Below are 21247 nucleotides of genomic sequence, written 5' to 3' on the forward strand. Positions count from 1 at the left end.
AAAAAAAAAATCCCAAAACAATAGGAAAGTGTATGCTTTTAAAATTAAAAGTGCATTTTAACCCTGATGGCACAACGGGTTAAAGTGTAGCACTATGACGCTATCCACAGCTACTGCAGCATGAGTTCGAGCCCCAGCCAGGGAGAGGTGGCTTACATGGTGTGGCAGATCTCTCCTGACCCGCCCTCATCTCCCCTCAGCAGTGTTATTTTCAGTCATCTGCCCGTTCAGCTCCCTACTCTGTCTCTGGTAAATCCTCTCACCACCCCCCTTGCACCTCTGGACTGTACCCCAGCTCTTGTATGCATAAATATTTTTTTAAAGGTGTTGTTCAATGCTCCTAAGAGTAAAAAAAGTTGATATGCCATATAGTAAAAGTGTTAATAAACTGTATGCATGCATTCATATTTATACATATTCAGATATCTTTAAATGGAAACAGACATAAAACGTATATATTAATCAGATAACAAAGTATGACCAGAGTTATAAGGGAGCCTAGCCCTGTATTTCCAAGAGGAGTGTCACTTCAGTATCACTAAATGAGTGATGATGAGAACTTCAGGGTGCCATTACTACTATGGGAAGCCTCCCTGGTGGTGCAGTGGTTATAACAGCCAGCACTATAAGGTTACCTCGAGCCACTGCAGCATGAGTTTGATCCCCAGCCTGGGAGCTGACCTACATGGTACCGCAGACCTCATTGGTCTCACCCACTGCTCCCCTCAGCAGTGTACCACTCAGTCCATCCGTTCTGCTCCCCATTCTGCCACTGATGAAGCCTCTCACCCCCTGCACCTCTGGTCTATACCCTGGAATTTTTCTGCATGTGCGTGTCACACACTCATACGCCACAGACTAAAAAAATTTGATAAATTATGATAAAGGATTAATATTTAGAATAAAACCCAGTAAAAAAAAAAAAGGCCAAAATATTTGAACAGACACGTCATCAAAGAACATATCCAGATAGCAGATAAGCAAATAAGCACATGAAAGATTCTCAAAGTCAATAACCATTAAGGAAATACAAATTCAAACCATACTGAGCTATCAATTACATATTAGAATGGCAAATGACCCCTTCAAGTGTCAGTGAGGGTGTGAAGACATCAGAACTCTGTCACAGCCAGTAAGAATGTAAAATGGTTTCACCACTTTGAAAAGTATTCAACAATTTCTTTAAAAAATAAATATACAATACATTGTATCATCTAGGTATGTCCATAAGACACAAATGTCCAAAACAACTATATGCCCCAAACATCAAGTCTGGAGACTGGGATGGCAAAGGGGAGTTTTTAAATGTTATTTCCTTAGCAAAATGTGTCATTCAAAGGTAACCTTCAGGGAAACTTAGGACTTGTTCTACCTACCAAAACACATAATTTTTGCAGTTTCATAAAAATGGTCTTTTCAGAGACTCAGTGTGGCTTTTTCATTCGTTTTTTAAAATTGATTCTGTTACTAGGAAGTCCCAGGTATATACATACTATTTTCAGGATTTTAAGACAACAGAAATCAACTTGTCTGTCACAAAGAATTTTGTAGCTAGAGATCCCTTTTCTAGGAAGTCTAAGAGGTGAAGCATTCACAATTGAAGCATCTCAGTAATGTCAGGAGACTTTGGTGACAGATTTTAAGTGTTCAGCAACACTAATTTCTTATCTAAGTGTTAAAACCTCTAAAACTAAAAGAAATTATCTTACTAGGTGCTCCTCAAATAACACAAACAGAAAAACCAATTTCAATTGACTGAGACATAATCAGAGAACCATCACTCAATGAATGGCTTTAAAGGTGAACAAAAGTTCATATTTGGCCTCATAAGCTTTCTCCTGACACAATTACTTTAATGATTACCTATCTGCTTGATCACACTTTTCTATCAGTGTTACTTGGTATGAATACATAGTAACTTTTATCCAGTCAAGAGTACATGCTCGACTGATTATTTGGATGAGAAACAACTTCTGTTTTTAAATTTCTATTTAATTTTTTCATGAACAGCAGATTTAAAAAGTTGAATCCAACATCAAATGAAGATAGGAAAATCAAGAAATTCCTTATATTCCTTAAATTTAGACTTGATGGCCCTTTAATGTCAAATTACTTTTTACTTTTAAAGTAGCTCAAAGGAAATTATTAACAGTAATTACTGCAAAAATGGTTTCTGCAAATGGTCAGGCATAATCAAGTAATTTCATGTCCTCAATAGTCTAGAACCAAATACATAGACATTACTGCAGTGGTCCAGTGGCATCATTTATTTCAACTTTTTTTCAGTTTTAGGGGAAAAGTTACTTTGAAATTACCCAGTCGCAAAAATTGTTTCATTGACTCTACCACTAAGCAAGCATGGAGAACCTTCTAGCATACAATGCTTTTAAATTTTTCTCCTAAGGAACTGTTTTTAGGAAGACACAATTCTTTATTACAAGTAATGTAAATCTAATGTTAACAAGGCAAAGCAAGTCTCATACTCATCATTTATATTAACCACCTAAGCTGTGACCAATTCTTTCAAGGTAAATTTAACTCCCAAATTCAAAACCAGACTACATACCAGACATTAAGTAACCGGTCGTGTACTGCTCCAGATAAGAAATAAAGACCAGTAACTCCATCAAAGGGTTGGCTCTCATTAGGAGGTCTAATAGTAGTGAACATAAGTGATGAAACTGGCGTTGCATGTCCTGTGAAGTGCTAGAAAAAATTAAATCTCATTTAGAAGAGAATGGATATAGAACAGTAACAAAAATTAAGATCCCATGTATCACACATGATGGTATATCTGAACTCTAAACTGAAAGTAACAATTAAATCTAAGTCTGTGAAACTTAAGTTATTTGTGCTATATTCTTTTCAGTTCCTTAAAACTCCCTCTAAAAATCTGAAAATTTAGATGTCCCTTCTAACTCTCATGAACTTATCCCCACAATCTTTATTTCTCACATTTTTTAAGATTCACTTTAATTTATCCATTTTCAAAGGGGTATTTGGGTGCTCAGACACAGCCAAGGAATTGTAGGTCTTCATTTTACTCTCAGTGAGTCGAAACCACAACTTAAGGCATCATCATAGCACCAAAATGTTCAGTAACCCCTTGTGCGTTCACTATGCATTACTAAATTTCCATTTAAATACTGCAAGTGTGCCAAGTGCTGAAAGCAAAATAGAAATCAAAATCATCATAACAATTGCCCACTACAGAAATTAATTCAAATTCCATGCATTTCTTCAATTTACTTTTCCAATTAATGCATGTGCAACAGACATATCTAAGTTATTTAACAGCATTGTTGTTATTCAGCATCTATTCATTAATCTGATACATATATAAAGAGTTTGGGGAGGTTAACTTTTATTTATTAATTCTACTCCTTGAAATGCCTGAAAATGAAGAATCTGCTTCCATAAAATAGTCTACATCTCTGACTTTTGCCTTTCTCTGAATTTACTGTACATGACTGATATGCTTACAACCAATTTGAGTCACTCACTCTGTAGATTTCTTTGGTCTCCAAAACCCATAGTTTGATTGTTCGACCAGCTGAAAGCAACATTTTTCCATCTGGGCTGATACACAGGGAACTGACGCTGCTATTGTCACCTTTCCATTTGCTGTATTGTGAAGGAAAACAAGTATCTTAATAAATGGAGAGACAACCATCCAGATTAAAGCAACAAAAAGCAAATCAGGCATTAAAAATAGCACCTACAGTTCTATTCCACATTGTATTTCCTTCAAGCTTATGTCCACTAACTTTGGAAATATTACTAAGGAAAAGCCTCCCTGATAACATAAAGATTCCTAAAAGGTGTAAAAAATGGATGAGAAAGTGTTACAAAAATGGAAAGCAGAAGTAGTTAGTTGTGTATTCCATGATCCATAATGCAGCATGCTGGCTAGACCTCATCACATCCCACTATGGCTCCTACATCTTCTGGAAATGAGCTTTAATTTACTTAGCAACACAAGCTATTCTTCAAGCTACATATTAAATGGGTTAATTCTACCCCAAATCCACATAGATGAGCACAGTCTGGTGCCTTCCTAATACCTCAAATATTAATAGCAGTATAGTCTTTGCAATTTATTGCTATTACAGTAACAGTTTTGCTACTTACTTACTAAAAACAACAAACAGTATCACTCTTATCACCAGAACAGGTTAATTCTAAAGTTGGAAGAATACTGTTCGGTCAGTTATATTAGAATATGTCAAATTACTCAATTCGAAAAAAATTACATTCCTATTTTATATTATCCACAAAAAAGTTGCTAAATGAAGTCTCAAAGTAGAACCAAAATTCTGGGAGAAAACATCAGAGATAGAATTTAGACAAATGATGAATATTTAGAATACATAAATAGCTCTTTATATTCAAGAAATCGCTCCAAGTTCAAGAACTCAAAACCAGACAAAGAATACACAGAAACGACTGTTGGTAAGTAGGAACCCACTCAACCTCAGTAGTAGTCAAGAGAAATGCTGCGTTACTAACATTTTTGACAGTTTCTTATCAATTCTCATATTCACTGTTCAACATTTATCACTGATCTAACTGATGATTCCCACCCATGTCAACTTCTAATCTACTTCCCCACTTACCTCTGAAAATGCCAGCAGAGCTAACACCACTGCATTCCTCCACCCCACACACCCTAGTCCTGCACCCAGTAACAGCTCTGCACCTCAGAGTGTAACTCTGCTACACCAGCATCACTAGGAACCTGTTAACACTCCCAAAGCTCTATCTAGACATACCAAATCAAATCGATACAGACACTAGAGTGAAAAGGCCTAAGATTCCTTCCAGCAACGTGGTTCTAGAAAGAAATGACCTATAAACAGACATTTAAAGGTCATTAATCGCCTACAAACGAAGCCCAACAATGGAGTCACAGAACTACAAAGGCCTTCCAATCAAATTTTTAATGTCCAATTTTTCAATACCATCATCAGGCAGTCGAGGATATCCAATCATTTGAAGAATGTCTTTGACATAAGAGACCAAAATCAAACAAATTGAAACATATCCACAAGAGAAAAAAACTTTAAAACCAAAATTCATACCTTAAAGAGTGAGGAAAATATATACTGAAAAAAAAAATCCAGCAAAAAAGAAATAGAGAACATAAACAGTTAAAAATATGGTAAGAGAAACTTTTTTTTTTTTAAAGATTTTATTTATTTGTGCATACAGAACTGGGGTACAGGCCAGAGGCTCAGGGGCGGTGAGAGGCCTCACCAGAGACAGAGCGGGGAACAGAACAGGCAGATCGACGAAGTACACTGCTGAGGGGAGCAGCGGGCCGGCCAGGAGAGGTCTGCCACACCATGTGGTCACCTCCGGGGCAGGCGGGAATTGAACTCATGCAGAAGTGGCTTTAGATTCTCAGTGCTGTGCTTTAACCCGCTGCACCACCAGGGAGGGCCAGTAAGAGAAACTTTTTAATTCCATAGATATGATTGATAAAATTGAGGAAATCTCCCAGGTAATACAAGAAAAAAACAAAAGGAAAAATGAGAGGCAGAAAAGAAAGTTTAAGGACTAGTTCAGGAATGCAATATCTAAATAACTGCAATAGTAGAACAGAAAGATCAAGGAAAACACAATAAAGATTATCAAATATACAGGAAGAAAAAAAAGGATATGAATTTCCAGTTGATAGCTAAAGGTCCCTAGAGGTACCAATCTAACTCATTAAAGTAAAAAACCACAGGGTATTTCAGAATACTAAAAATAACCCTGAAAGCTTAAAAAAAAAAAAAAAAAAACAATGGGCCAATGCTTCAAAATCCCATGGGAAATATTATTTCCAACCTAAAATTCTATATCCTCAAACTGCAATCAATTATGACAGAAGAGTAACAATGATGGGGCACAAGCGAAACTATCAATTCACCAAACGAAGGGAGTAAACCAATAAAGAGAAAAATGGAATCCAAGATGAGGTTCCATCTAACAAGAGAATTTTCAATATGATGATTCAGTAGACCCTGAAAGAAGGCAATCGAGTCCTCCAACAAACAAATGAAAATGGAGAGGAAGCCTCCAAAAAATTAACTGATGCATCTAGTAATTGCTGAGATGACTGATACTACAGGAGCGAGAATGAATTAATTACAGGTATATGCAGAACTTGAACATTATGGCAACTATAAAAAAGACAGTATAGGGCCCTCCCTGGTGGCGCAGCGGGTTAAAGCACAGCACTGAGAAGCTAAAGCAACTTCCGCATGAGTTCGATCCCCGCCTGTCCCGGAGGAGATCCACATGGCGTGGCAGACCTCTCCTGACCCGCCCGCTGCTCCCCTCAGCAGTGTACTTCCATGATCTGCCTGTTCTGCTCCCTACTCCGTCTCTGGTGAATCCTCTCACCCTCTGCAACTCTGGCCTGTACCCCAGTTCTGTATGAATAAATAAATAAATCTTAAAAAAAAAAAAACAGTATAAACCTAGAACAGCCTAAGGTTCAGCTTAAGTATTTAAGTAATCATAAACAACAAATACTGCTTAATCAAAAAGTTGGCTATAATACTGGGAGAATGGGAAGGAAAAAAGGCTAAGAGAGCTCATCCTCATCTTCCACAGTAAGAAATCAATGAATGGTATCTAAAATGGAAAACAGAATCAATGACTAACAGCATAAAAATGCCAAGAATGAAAGTGGATGCATAAATACTATGAGACAGCATTTTCTTGACTGTAGAGCCAACCTTACAAAAAATCACCTTTAAATACAACATATGTGTGCTAAACAGTGCCTTGAGAAGGATTAATCACTGAATGAAAGGCCCAGTTTTGTGATCTCTCTTCCATACACAAAAAGTTAAACAGGCCTCACCAGATGTGGTGGAAAGCCCCACAAGTATTTCTGACAGTCATCAATGCAGAAACTGCTGCAGATAATGTAACACAAACACCTACTACACCTCTAGGTAGACTGTTTATTACTCACCTGCCTATACCCCTATTCCCTGAGCTCACTCTATTACCACCTCATCTACTGGATCTTGGCTTTCACTTGGTATTTCAAAATCAACTTGTCTAAAAACTGAAATTTCCCCCTTTTGACTCTAAGTCTTCTTAACTGTATGACTACTGACAATCAGTTCACCAAGTTGAAGACGTAGTAGCTACCTCTAAGTCCTTCTGGCCACTCAGTCTCCCCGTGTTACTGATTCTTACTTCCCACTCTTACATCTTACAACTACCAGTGGGGATCCGGCTCCTGTGCTTTTGAGTTAGCTTATTACCATGGATTTTACAGTGCTGGAAAACAGACTACTTGCCCCAAGTCATCACATTTACTGAACATCTACCACCTAGTCATCACAGCTTAGAACTTCAAGAATTGTCTGTGATTTTTATCTGTAACGGACACTTGGGCCCACTGTCTCAACAGTCACTACCCAACATGCCCCTCCACTCAATTCCCAGTAAATCCTTTACTTCCCTTTCTCCTGGCCTTTGTTCTTGCCATTACCTTTCCTCGCTATCAAAAGAATTCCCTCCCTCTTTTATCCAAATCGGTGTATAAACTAAAGCTACAGCAGTTTACATACCTTAGAAATCTGATTTAAAATTCCTCAAGAATAAACTATAATCTTCCTAATGTCAACAGTCCCCAATGTGTTCAATATCAGACATCACCTATGGCAATACAGCTTTGATTTGCCAAACTCAAATGTATTCCCAAACAGTAATCAGATTATCCCTCCAATTCCACAGACCCATCAGTCACTTACCACTTTACTTTGCATGTCTGTGTATTCCATTCCACAATATGCTTATCATCTGAACAACTATACAAACAGCCATTGTCTTGATGCCACTGAATACAATTAACTTTGTTGTCATGCCCACCACTCTGCATATTGGGGGAAAAAAAGAAAATTTTCATCTGTCATAATATAAAGTCTACTACTAGTTAAATAAAATGTTACATCTTAACCTAACTTTAAAAGTCTTAACCTATACTTATCCATTTTAATTATTCAACATAAAAATGAATTAAGTCAGTTATGACTTCATCAAATCATTAACCTCACCTCAGCTAGAAAAACATAAGTTTTATGTTTGTTAGTCCAAAGATACCAGCTCTACTCATGATGAAATACTTCATGAGCAGGGACAAAAAGCTCAACATTTGAGTGTACTAGAAAAATAAAAAATCTGGGCCATTGTACAAGGGGTTAAGCAGCAGCACTATGAAGCTATCCGCATATCCCCCCCAGCCAGTGAGCTGACCCACATGGCACAGCAAATCTCTCCTGTCTCACCTGCTGCTCCCTTCCGCAGTGTATTTCAGACAACTGCCTGTTCTGCTCCCCACTCTGTCTCCGACAAATCCTCTCACCCCTATCTCCCACCTCTGACCTACACCCCAGCTCTTGTATGAATAAATAAACCTTTTAAAAAATCAAATTTTTAAAGAATTTAGCATCAATACTCAAAGTAAAAATCATGTCTAATGAAGAACATCCTTGAAAACCTCCCTTTAAAAAAAGTACCAAAACTCCATCTCTCAATAAAGAAATTAGTTTTCAGGCACTCTTGTTTGTGTTATGGAACAGATTATATAAAAAATACTTTAAATATAGTCAGCATACCAAGATGCTCACTCATTCAAAGGGAAACAGAAATGGAAATATCAACCAAGGAAGAACAAATCCAAGCCTCCTAAGTTAACACACATTCCAGGACAAATTCACTCCATTAAGTGACGTGGTAAATCACCTACTCTATAAGCAATTGGGTTTACTCACTTTCTACCTGAATTCACATTAATTAAGTATACACAAAATGAATCACTACTTGTGTCAAATGGACTGCTCCCACTTCGAAAGAAAAAGTATTTTTAAATGTTAACTTTAGTTACTTTCGTTCCGCTCCTATCAGCTATACTACGAAAAGAATTAACTCCCATATTATGGACACACAAAGAAATGAACAAAAGACATGAACAGATAAATGCATTGAAATAATTATAATAATAATTAATATACATTATCTTCAAAGTTATTAATCCAAATGCAACAAAGCAAAACAAGGTAAAATTTTCAAGATATTCATCCAGCAATTTAATATATTACTTTGTAGTGAAAAATGGCGCTTACATATATATACTACTAGAAGCTAGTATGCCCTTTTGGAAAGCAATATAGCAACCTGCCTATTCAGTCATTCATTACTCATTCAAAAAACAGTTATTAAATATATGTCAATCACAATATATTGTTACTAGCCACTTTCAATATACACTTCTAACTTTCAAATGATCAAGTAGGATGTGTAATATACTCATCTCATAGGTAAGTTAAACTACTTATCCGCACCACGTATTAGTAGGATTAACCTCAAGACATTCTAGGTCCAAAGCTTGATCCCTGTCTACTTGAACACACTATCCCAGCATTTACAATGACCCTCTTAGATCCATTTCAATAAACTTACTCCCTGACAGAAATTTATGTACAGGGCCTCCCTGGTGACACAAGTGTTAAAGACACAGCATTTACTGAGCTACCAACCAGCCACTGCACATGAGTTAAGCTTTCCAGCCAGCCAGGAAGCTAAACCCACATGGCACAGACCTCTTCTGCTCATTGCTCCATCAGCAGTATATATTTCAAGAGATCTGCCCGTTCTGCTCCCTACTCATCTCTGGTGTATCCTCACAGCTCCCTAACCCCTACACCTTTGGCTTAAACCCCAGGTCTTATATGCATAAATAAAAAATCTTAAAAAAAAAAAAAGAAATTTGTGTAGAATCCTGTAAGGTGTTGAAATTATTTAACAGGAATTCAGGCTCTATCAGCAATAGTCAAGTAAAGCAGTTATTATACTATAGACATCTAGGTACCTGCTGACCACAAAAGAACTGACCGAATCAAAGGACAAGCTACGAACCACAGCAGAATAGCCTGTGTGATTCCATACTCAGGTTGGAGAAAAGGAGCGAGGAAGTATAAAAGGAAATTCCCTTTTAGCTATATACAGAGAGACAGAGAACACCCGCTCACAAGAGTGGTGTGACTGCTTTGTTTTTACAGTTTTTGCATGCTTTTATCTTTAACATAAAAACACAATTTTAAATGCAGATTTAAAATCAGATTAAAATTTTCCACCTGCCAAATTACCTGGGATTTTATTAGTACTACAGTTTTGTTTTATTTGTTATAGACAGATGTTTATTTAAAATACCAATCTTGTCAATTTAGCATCTTCCACCAACTCAGGATGCAGAAACTAAAAATATGGAATGCTTCACGAATTTGCGTGTCATCCTTGCGCAGGGGCCATACTAACCTTCTCTGTATCGTTCCAATTTTGGTATATGTGCTGCCGAAGCAAGCACTTTGTTTTGTTTTTTAAAGATTTATCTATGCACACAAGTAGAGGGTATAGGCCAGAGGTGATGGGGATGAGAGGATTCACCAGAGACAGAATGAGAAGCAGAAACAGGGAGATGTACTGCTGAGGGGAGCAGAAGGCAGGTCAGGAGAGGTCTGTCACACCATGTAGGTCAGCTCTCCGGCCAGGATCGAACTTGTGTTGTAGTGGCTGCCAAGGCTTCATAGTGCTACACCACTAGGGAAGGCAGGGAGGGCCTGTGCTACAGTTATCTGATGGAGGTAGTCAGTGGTGGCAATACTACCACTAAAATTCATGCACTATCCTCCTTCCACTTCTGGCATAAGTACAATTAGTAAACTTTTGGGAAAATGTATTATGTATAAGCAGCCTAACACTCAAACCCTTTGATTCATTAATTCCAAGCAAGAACCCAACTATATTTTTTAGACATATACATAAAGCAAAGAAATGTGCTTTGTACTAAACAGAGGATCTGAGTGATAGATTCAGGTGTAAGTTTTATCTTTTCTTAAATTTAGTTCCAAATTATCAGTGGATACTTGTTTTATTCCTACTTACAGAGGAATCTAATGAGCACTGTAATAGTCAATGTCTCCAACAATTACGCCAGTTAAGTTACTTTCTTACAGCACCTAGCCCTCCCTTTCTCTGCTGTGATGCTGAGGTCTGACTCTACCGCACGGTTTTGCCAACCGAGTTGTTAGTAAGTTCTACCAATAGGAGATGCTAGAAGGAGACCAACCTGGAAGAAGAACAAGGGACTTGTTCCTCCTCTGTCTCTGTCTGCATCAACCTGTTTCACCCCAGCAGTAATAATGCTTCTGGCTACAGGACCCAATATGTAATTTTTCTAGAACCTGGAGAATCAGTGTCATCACCTCCCTTCAGAGACACCAGGAATCAGCTAGTGGCCCCTCCTCAAGAGACAGAAGCAGCAAGCAAGAGCAACAGCTGCTCAAAAGCTGCGTTTCAGCAAGATCTTAACTGAGCTCCTTTCTTATCTGTAATGCTTAGATTTCTTTTACCTCTTCTTTTAAACCTTTCAACAATTGCTCATTTTTGACCTGTTAATTACCTTAGCTATCATCAAATGCTACTGTTAAAATACTATTCAGAATTTTAACTGTAGAAAGTGCAGAAAGATGCCCCTATAGTATAGACACTAGAGCACAGCCAGAACTGCTTCACTTCTAAAAATCAGCTTCCATGTCATATCTTGTTCATACTAAAATATGCATGCGCACATATACTTACTATTAATTTACTGTGTAATTCTCCTTTTACTGTACTGTATAATAAAATACTACCAACTGCTGTACCAAGCGCCAACAAATCAATCTGGTTACTTGTTTCTATAGCTTCTGATTTCCTTTTTTTCCTCTGGGGACTTTCCTAGGGAGAAAAAAAAAAGACATTTTACTTTCAAACAATGAAACATCAGTAATGCATAAATGCAATGCTCTTTTTCTCCTTTCAAGGCCCCAAAGGCCCCCAAAAGGAAAGCAAGTGCTCTAAGAGATACTTTAAAAAAAAAAAAGGAACCCAAGAATGAACCTCACATGATTTCTTTCTCACTACTAAAATAAAAATCACCCAATGGGAAGAGAAGATGTTCATAATTCTGTCTCCTGCCTCTCTGGACAGAAGGTACAAATAGGAAAGCTCAGTATGCTCTTGGCATTTTCTCCACAGGAACCAACAAGCAGCCTCACTGCCACTCCCACTTCTCAGAGGCCAACCACTCTTGACAGGTCCAAAGGAAGCATCCCAAGCAGAAGCCAAACATCCCCATCATTCCTCCTAATATTTCTTGCACTCCTAGTTTTCAGGAAACATGATGCAAATATTTTCTTATTTTGATAAAAATGCATTTACTTCAATTTCATCCAAAAAACAGTCGTAGCAAGTTGAGCAGCAGAGAGCACACTAGAGAAATTGCTCGTGATAGTCTAAAGCTACACTGTGGTGGGGGTTCTAATGACTCTTGAGAGACAAGTCTCAATCGAATACAAGTCAAATCCACAAGGCTTTTTTTTTTTTTTTTTTTTAAGATTTAGTTATTTATGCATTCAAGAACAGGGGTACAGGCCAGAGATGAGGGTGGGGGTATGTGAGAGGACCCACCAGAGACAGAGTGGGGAGCAGAACAGGCAGACTGACTGAAAAACACTGCTGAGGGGAGCAACAGGCGGGTCAGGAGAGGTCTGATGTGCCCTGTGGATCAGCTCCCTGGCTGGGGATGGAACTTCATGCTGCGGTGGCTGCGGAAAGCTTCATAGTGCTGCTGTGCAGGGAGGGCCCAAGACTTCTTAATTTATATTTATATGTCAAATGGTATCAGCAGCTCCTATGTATCCATCAAAAGGCAATCAGTGATCACAACCTCAGAGTTCCAAATCAGAATTCATAATGATGCAATTTTACTTATAATTTCATCTCTTCCATATTTATGACATTTGGGGGGAAGATTTTTTTTTTAATGTATGCATATAAGAACTGGGGTGTAGGCCAGAGGTGCAGGGGAGTGAGAGGATTCACCAGAGACAGAGTGGGGAGCAGAATAGGAAGAATGACTGATAAACACTCTGAGGGGAGCAGCAGGGGAGACAGGAGAAGTCTGCTGCGCCAAGTGGGTCACCTCTCAGTAGCTGGCTATAGTTTGATAGTAGTGTGACTTTTAATTCCTGTGCCACCAGGGAGGCCCTTTTTGACTTTAGGTTAACACTTGCTAGTCTACATTTCAGCATAAAGAAGTAATGATTCTTTTAGTTCAGAACAGACCAATAACACAGGAAAGAAAACATTTTCTCAACAGCCCAAGATCTTCCTCTACATACAATTACAGGATATATAAAAGTTTATCCAACCCAAAACCATCCATGAAAACTATGTTGTTACCCAGCGCAGAAAGAATTTATCAAATGGATTTACAAACTTTCCATTTTCTTTTAGTTATCTTATGAGGATGTTACATTTGCAAAATTTGATTCCTTCAAGTCAATAACAAAAAAGATTTAACAAGGGCCTCCCTGGTGGCACAAGGTCTCAGCCCTATTAAGCTACTAGCAGCCACTACAACACAAATTCAATCTCCAGACAGGCAGGTGAACCACATGGCGAAGCAGATCTCTCCTGACCTGCTCGTGGCTCCCCTCAGCAGTGTATTTCATTGCATTTGCCTGTTCTGCTCACCACTCTGTCTCTGGTGAATCCTCTCACTCCCCATACCTCTGGCCTGTAACCCAGTTTTGGAGGCATAAGTAAATAAGTATTTTTAAAAAGCTATTAAACCCCTACATATTCAAATCCTGATTTCCCCTAACAGTAAAATCTATTCTTTTGGGAGAAGTAAGCAGAAGCAAGCAGGAGTACAATTTGACGTTCACTGGTCTAAATCTAAATACATCAATTACTTAATGCATATTTCCTCAGAGTTGGACGATTGCTTTAAAAAAAAGTTGCCACTCAGCAAGAGAAGAATGTCCAAAAGTTAGTCCATTTTGGTGAAACCTAGTATTTTAAATATTGCCATCTTGCAAAATATTTCTGAAACCATGAGTATGGTGCTACTCATTAGAAACTATGACAGAAGTTTGCTGGCACTTTTTATCTGAACCAGTCATTCCTGTGAACAAGAACTTCAGTAATTCCTCAACTCTGGCATTCCAAGGCACCCATAATCTGCCTCCACCCCACATTTCCCAGTCCTGCTGCCAATTGCACCCTTATTGTATGCTCCCTAATCACAAAGACTTTCCCACTTTTTGTTTTTCTGGCCAGTAAGAGGGGCCTTCCCCCATTCACTCCAACTTTCATTTGGTTCAAAACATATCCATTTCAGGCCCACATCAAGTATCATCAAAAAAGATTTATTTTATTCCTTTATTCATGCAAGAGCTGGGGTGCAGGCCAGAGGTGTGGGGCGGCGGGGGGGGGAGGCAAGTTAGAGGATTGACCAAAGACAGTGGGACGCCAAACAGATGGAGTGACTGAAATACACTGTAGTAGTGAGCAGTGGGTGAGACAGGAGAGGTCTGCTGCACCATGTGTGTCAGCTCCCTGGCTGGGGATGGAACTCATGCTGCGGTGACTGCTGATAGGAGGCCCTATTTTATATTCAGCTTTATTTCCTCCAACATGCCTAACACAATGTCATGTGTACATTAACTATAAATTCAAATATTACATATAAAGTAATGAAAAAGGTAAGTTAAAAAATTGTGACTAGAGAATGAGTTCCTAAAGGTACCAGGAATGAAGACCAAAATGATCGTGATTTCTTATATTAAGTCTTTTCAAACATGAAGAGGTGACAATACTAAGTGATAAAAATCAACATGGATTAGATGACATCTTATCAGCACTGATCCAAAGGTAATCAGAAAGTCAAGTGAGAATCTGAATGAAGAAGTAATATAGATGTGAAGGCAGAACAAGAAAATCTTGATGAGAAATCTGAATCAATCAATAAGGAATAACTTTATACTGATACCCCTGAGTAAGAAGTGTTCTACAGACTCCATACTCAACATGTACATGTGTTTGAAACAACATTTATAGAAAAACATTCTTACCAAGCAAAGCGCACTCTTGATACTTTGTTACATAGCTTTAATGCTGTCATAATCCACTGAATCTATTTTGCAATCCACTAATAGATAAAAACCTACTTTTAAAAAATAGTGACCTTTAGACTGGTAATTATGGCAAAGTTTCAAATTTCATTCTGCAATATGTCTCCTATGCCATTCTTGGTGTACCGTAACTGTCATTCACTCTGGCATGTTTAAGGTTCATGGGTAAGTGGACAGAAATGTGTGCATTTTACAAACTATATAGCCTTTGTTGCAAAACTAATTAAATTTGAACACGTAGGAACATCTGTTATGCCCAATGGTAGTCTTATCTGCAAATTGTCCCTTCTGAAGACAAAATACTGGAGAGATGGCACCACACTGGATTGTGTTACATGATACTTCATTCAAATTTTTCCTAGAATCATCCTTGATAGCACTGTGCTTGCTCTGGCCATCATGTGGAATGCCACCTGTTTTGCTGAATGAGCAGTAAGCTGTGGAGCCATCCAAGCCACAGTGACAACATACCAGCATAAATGCCTTTACTGTGGTAGCCAATGAAGGCAAGGTCTGTTTTCCAGGGTGCTACAGCAATCAGGGAGGAAAAGAACAATTTTCAAAATTTAAGGGAGCAATGCAGTAGCTAGCTCAACCCCTAGGAAGCTCAGTCACTTACTATGTGACTAGCCTATCATTTCCCACGTTAGCCTGTTCACATACAAACTGAGGTGACCTGAAAGCAGCATCCAAGCCCATCCACTTGTCTCCTTGCTTTTTTTTTTCATGTTAGGGATCCTCTTTCCCCAGGCTCCACCGGTCAAGCAGAATACTCAGTTACATAATTTGTATAACCCTGGAAAAACTACTGTGGCATAAATGCAAAGTAACCATATTATAACAAGGAAGAACAATCAAATTTTTCAAACACTTACTAACCATATTTAATTTCTGTTACTCAAGAAATCAAGCACCAATTTGTTTTTTCCCCTTTGCTAAGAGTAACATCACTAAACATTGTCCTTGGGTGGCAAATGCTAACTACTGAAGAGCCAGCCATAAGATACTCATAAGCTGAATTACACTGAGAAATGTAGCAGTAAAGTGGTAAGCAATACCCATACAGAACTCTCCGACTCATTCAGTAACAACCAACTTCAACGGAGTACATACTACACAGCAGGTCAGGCTGCACCAGGCACATCGATTCCCTTTAGCCCCAAGAACCCTTATTTAGTATAATCTCCACTCCATGTTTATTTATGTCAGATCGCAGGCTTCAGAATAACATCTTTTTGGGGACTCATACTCTAAAGCCCCCAAAGATGTAGAATAAAAGGAGTGTTTTGACAAGAGCTTCTTAAAACTTAAGTGGCAAAGGTCATAACCAAATGACTTGAAAAGTTGGAGAGGCTGCTACAAAACAAAACATTTGCTGTATTTAAAATTCACAGGACTTTTCAATGTACACCATAATGTAGGAGAAGTTTGTTTTAACCTAGGAATTCTGTCTCACTCCCTATTTTCAAGTAAAACTAATCCCAAAGTGATAAGGACTGGATAGCTCCATGTTCTTCCCAATTCTGAGCTCTAGATCTCGGGTGACAGTGTCAGGTTGTTGGAAAAATCATGACAAACTTGTTCTTTGAAGGACATTTCAAAAAAAAAGGTATCATGACTTTTCCAACAACCCATTTTATAGCTTATTAAGGTATTGCTCAAGTCATTTCATCTTCCTAATATCTGATTCATAATTAGTTTTTGTAAATTAATGTAATATAAGTGCAATTAATTTCAGTCGTTTGACTAAAATCAAAGCATAAAAGCAAAAGGATTCTGATCCCACAAAAACTTTAAGGTACTCAACTCTCATTTTTCAATGAGGGCCCTCAAACATATTAAGTGATATGTTTGTTCAGTGTGACAAAAGCAAAAAATGCTGTTTATGAAACAAAATCCAGATTATCTCTCTATCAGTGTTACATATAATCCCAAACTTTTATTCTTGAGACATATGTATGGCTAAGAACAGATAATCAAAGTGAGTCACAAAATCTTGCCAGCCTAACATTTAAACTATTTGTTGCAGATAGTAGAGTACTATACTCTAAAAATCTTAATTCTAATTCTGATTCCATTTTTGGTTTAATACAAGTTGCTTAATTTTGCAGAACATCTATTTTTCTTCCTGAACAAAGTAATAAGTTTCTCCTTCTCTAACTTGAAGGACTAGCCAAACGTAAGTTCTAGTAACAACCAACACATGCAGCACTTAATCACCAAGAACTAATCAAAATGCTTCATTCACTGTTAAATACATTAAATTTCCACAATCACCCAATGAAGTGGGTACTATTAAACCCATTTTACAAATGGTGAATCAGAAGCATAATTTCTATCACGAGGCAAAGTCTGGATTCAAATATAAACACTAAAACATAGGTCTGTGTGTATAACTTAACCATTGCTCCTTATTTCCCTTCAGTATTTTAATAAACTCAATATCAGTAATATCACTTTACAGCACTGTTATAAGGCAAACAGAAAACTCTGAAAAGCAAAAATGTGCAGAGTACTGCAATTTTAACGACAACTATATTTTCAAAAAGTCCAAATTTTATGCTAGAGACCACTCGGGCAAGGTTCCTTTTGCTGGTCAGTTTGTTCACTTCATCTAAAAACTATGGAGATCCAGCTTTAAATCTGTGAATACCTGAAAATACTCTCAAAACATAACTAATTAAATGTATCCTTATTGGCAATCTTTAAAATTCAGCAGAAAGTTCCCCAGTCCTTAAAAGATCTAAATACCAGCTTTTGAGGCTTCACACATGATTTCAGCTAAATGTCACACACCTCACAATACCGGATTCCAAATGTATCACTCTGGAGTGATTTGGTGACTACCCTATACTGCCTGCAGTCAGCACGTGCCTGAGTGTAGTGCTGACTCCACAGTGAATGGGATCTTACCTGAGACGGGTCCCTAATAGTGAAACGCCTTCCTTAACTCAGCATCTTAAGAAAAACGTCACTAGACTCATGTCAAAGTGCTTCACTTCATCTTCACATCTTAATGCAGACTTCAGATTTTGGAAGGGGTGAGGGAGGGAGGGGAGGCCATATAAAGGGAGAACTGAGATGTAAAAATAAGCACGCAGGAATGTTTAAGAGAGAATGGAGACCAGCCTGGGACAGCCCATTTCTCAGGAATAGTCCACGTCCGGAACGTGGAAGAGAACACGTGGTGAGCCAGCACCCAAGGTGGGTGACGGAGGTTGGCGGGGGGGGGGGGTATTCCGGAAGCAAGAAACAGACTAGTTCATTCCAACCACCCGGGGCAGAAGTCGATAAACTGGGTCGGGGGTCGTAGAAAAGTAGTAGACCCTCAAGATGGGGCTCTGTCAAAAGCCCGAGCCTGAAGAACGCACGCTGAAGAGCCAGGCCTGGCCGAAGGAAGCCGCCCCTGGAGGGCCGGGGGCCTCAGCGAACATGGCGACAGCCGGGCGCGGGGCGACGACCACATGGAGCCCGCCGACAGGGCTCAGGTCCAAGGCTCAGAGGGCCCAACCGCGCCCTCTTCCAATGCCCTGGGGACAGGCCGCACACGGGACCGACGGCGTGGGCCCAATCCATGCTGCCGCCACGTTCCGAGCTTCCTCGCCCCGGGCGGCCGACAGCCAAGCGCGAGGCGGGTCACGCGCCGCCGCGTCAGGCGGAGGCAAGACCCAGACCAAGTGGGCGCCCGCCCCCCACCGCCCCGCTCGCTTTACCTTGGCCTGCAGCCGCGCGGGCGCCCAGGCCAGGCAGGTGCAGGTACCGCTGAGGTGCGCGGAAGGCACGTACTCCTGGTGCAGCCGGTTGTTGCCTGTTTCCCACACCCGCAGGTGGCCGTCCGTAGACGCCAAGGCGAAGTAGGCCTGGCTCTGCGGGGAGAAGGCGCAAGGGACCCCCGCCGGAGACAGGGGGTCCGCAACACCGCCGCCACCCGCCGCCATTGCTGCTCCTGCCTTCGCGGTAGCCACGTGTTCGTCCATGCGCATGCGCACGGGTGCGGGGCGGGACCTGGAGGAAGGAAGTGGAATGGAAGGGCTCTGGGAGTTGGGGGCGTGGCTCTTCGCAACGCCCGCGAGCGTTGGGTTCGTCCAGCCTGTGGACGGTGGCTCGGTGGACCCAAAACTAATTTGTGAGGCGGTGGGAAGAGACTTGTGTGGGAAAGTGAATGTTGCCTTCAGAGCAGGACAGTTCCTTTAAAAAAAAAAAAAGAAAGAAAGAAAAAGGGTTGTTTTTTCTTTCCAATAATATGATTGAAGTAAAGGTTCAAAAAGAAGCTTCATTTATAATTACACCACTGAAACAACTCTCGCCACTTACTCCTTTTTATTTCCTCAATTCATCCCATGTTAATGCACCCAACAGACAATGTTTTCTGTCGCCTTAATTCACCAGATGTATGCATTCTGACTCAACTAAGGCCAGATGTTGTTGAGACCACACAAAGCTGATTGCCTGGAAGTAAAAAGAAAAACACCACCCTCACCTTTCCACTGAAACTACCAATTCCCAATAAGTCACCCAAGTGACGAGAGGCAGCTCCTCTCCTATGTTCAACAGGCATTTTGGAAAATGAGTAGTTGTGGGCCTGCCTGGTAACGCAGAGGGTTAAAGCACAGCTCTATGAAGCTCTCCAAAGCCACCACAGCACAAGTTCGATCCCCAGCCAGGGAGTTGATCCATTTGGCATGGTAGACCTGCTGCCCCCTGGAAGCTGATGGAGACTGTAGAAGATAAGAATGAATGCAGAAACAAGACAAAAGGACTGGCAGGTCAAACTCCTGAAAGCAGTAAAGGTGAGAAGTGATCAGATTCCAAATATATCTGAAGTTAAAGCTAACAGCACTGGTCACCCCCAGTTGTGCAGGGTTTAAAGTCTCAGCACTCAAACTATCACCAGCCACTGCTGCATGAGTTTGATCCCTGGCCAGGGAGGTGACCCACATGGCACAGCAGACCTCCCCTGTCTCACCACTACGCCCCTCAGCAGTGTATTTCAGTATATCTGACTTTTCTGCTCCCCACTCTCTTTGTTGAATTCTCTCATTCCTGTACCTCTGTCCTATACCCCCCCGTTCTTGTATGCATAAATTAATATAACTAAATAAATAAGTCTAACAGCATTTACCAATTGTCATGAGTAAAGCAAAGACTCGATTGAAGGATGACTAAAACCCAAGCAGGTAAGTGAATAGTGAATTGAGAAGCGGCTTTGAGTAGAGTCAAAATCAAGAGTTCTGTTTGTACAAGTTTGCGATGCCCATTAAGCATCCAAGTAGAGTTTTTCAGCAGGAAGTCAGATACATGAAGAGATAGAAATGTCAGGTGCATTAGCATACAAATGTTTTTGAAACTGTGATTGATCAGACCATGATGAGTGGGAAATAAGGAAGAAAACTTAGTCCCAAACTCTACCAATTTACAAAGGTCAGGAAGAACAGAATGCAGCAAAAATTAAAAAGGGGTAATAATGAGTCAGTATAAAAGCCCAGGAGAGTGACTGCCCTGAAACTGAATTTTTTATAAACATTTCAAAAGCAAGACTTGATCAAGAAGACCACGTCACAAAAATGAACAGTAATATAATATACAAATAAATATTTTTAAGAGACCATGTTAATTCTTGGAAATGTAAGATGATGACTGAGAAATAAGTCAATTTAGCAAGATCCAAGTCATCAATGACTTTTCAAAAGTATTTTTAATATTGAAGGGTAGAAATTTAAAAAAGGGAGATGAGAAAATGCAGAAAAATATAGACAAGTCTTTTAGGGATTTTTCAGCATTTATAAATCTATGTGAAGTAAGATCTGAGCTACTGTTACACATTTGATAGTTGTAAATATACAATAAAAGTTTTTTATTCACTTGCTCTACTATGTGTAGTAGTTTATTTATTCCTTACAACAGCCTTATCTCTCTTTTTTTTTTTCAGATAAAACTGAGGCATAAAATGGAAAAAATAGGGGATAGAAATCAACTATTGAAAGTTTTTCCATTTTCATTTGTGAGTGAATTTTTTTTTAAGATTGAAAGGTAAAAATCCTGATGATGGTGTTTGCAGTTTTTGAAAGCACAGATTAGAGTATTAATGTATACCTTCAAAAGCAGTGATTTAATTTTTTTAATTATTTTTATTATTACAAAAGTTTAATTTTACATCATTTTGCACATTTTTTTTCCATCTCAATTGTAATCCCCGCGGGTTTCCCATCACCAAATCACCC

The 21247-nt window shown here is 39.3% G+C and overlaps 1 protein-coding gene across 1 annotated transcript in view; it reads right to left on the bottom strand.

The window, feature by feature from the left end:
- The window catches only part of WDR43 (WD repeat domain 43), a 41973-nt gene extending 22958 nt beyond the window's left edge, over nt 1-19015 (bottom strand). Inside the window, exons 1-5 of the mRNA XM_004686327.2 lie at nt 18740-19015; nt 11647-11784; nt 7761-7882; nt 3504-3624; nt 2567-2706 (exon numbers count right to left, since the gene is read on the bottom strand). Coding sequence (XP_004686384.2) covers nt 2567-2706; nt 3504-3624; nt 7761-7882; nt 11647-11784; nt 18740-19009 — 791 coding nt within the window. The 5' untranslated portion in view covers nt 19010-19015. The remainder of the gene's footprint in view (nt 1-2566; nt 2707-3503; nt 3625-7760; nt 7883-11646; nt 11785-18739) is intronic.
- Nucleotides 19016-21247: the final 2232 nt, after the last annotated feature.

The sequence above is a fragment of the Condylura cristata genome, unplaced genomic scaffold (genome assembly GCF_000260355.1).
Source record: "Condylura cristata isolate star-nosed mole 26May11 unplaced genomic scaffold, ConCri1.0 scaffold00020, whole genome shotgun sequence".
Classification (NCBI taxonomy): Eukaryota; Metazoa; Chordata; class Mammalia; order Eulipotyphla; family Talpidae; genus Condylura; species Condylura cristata.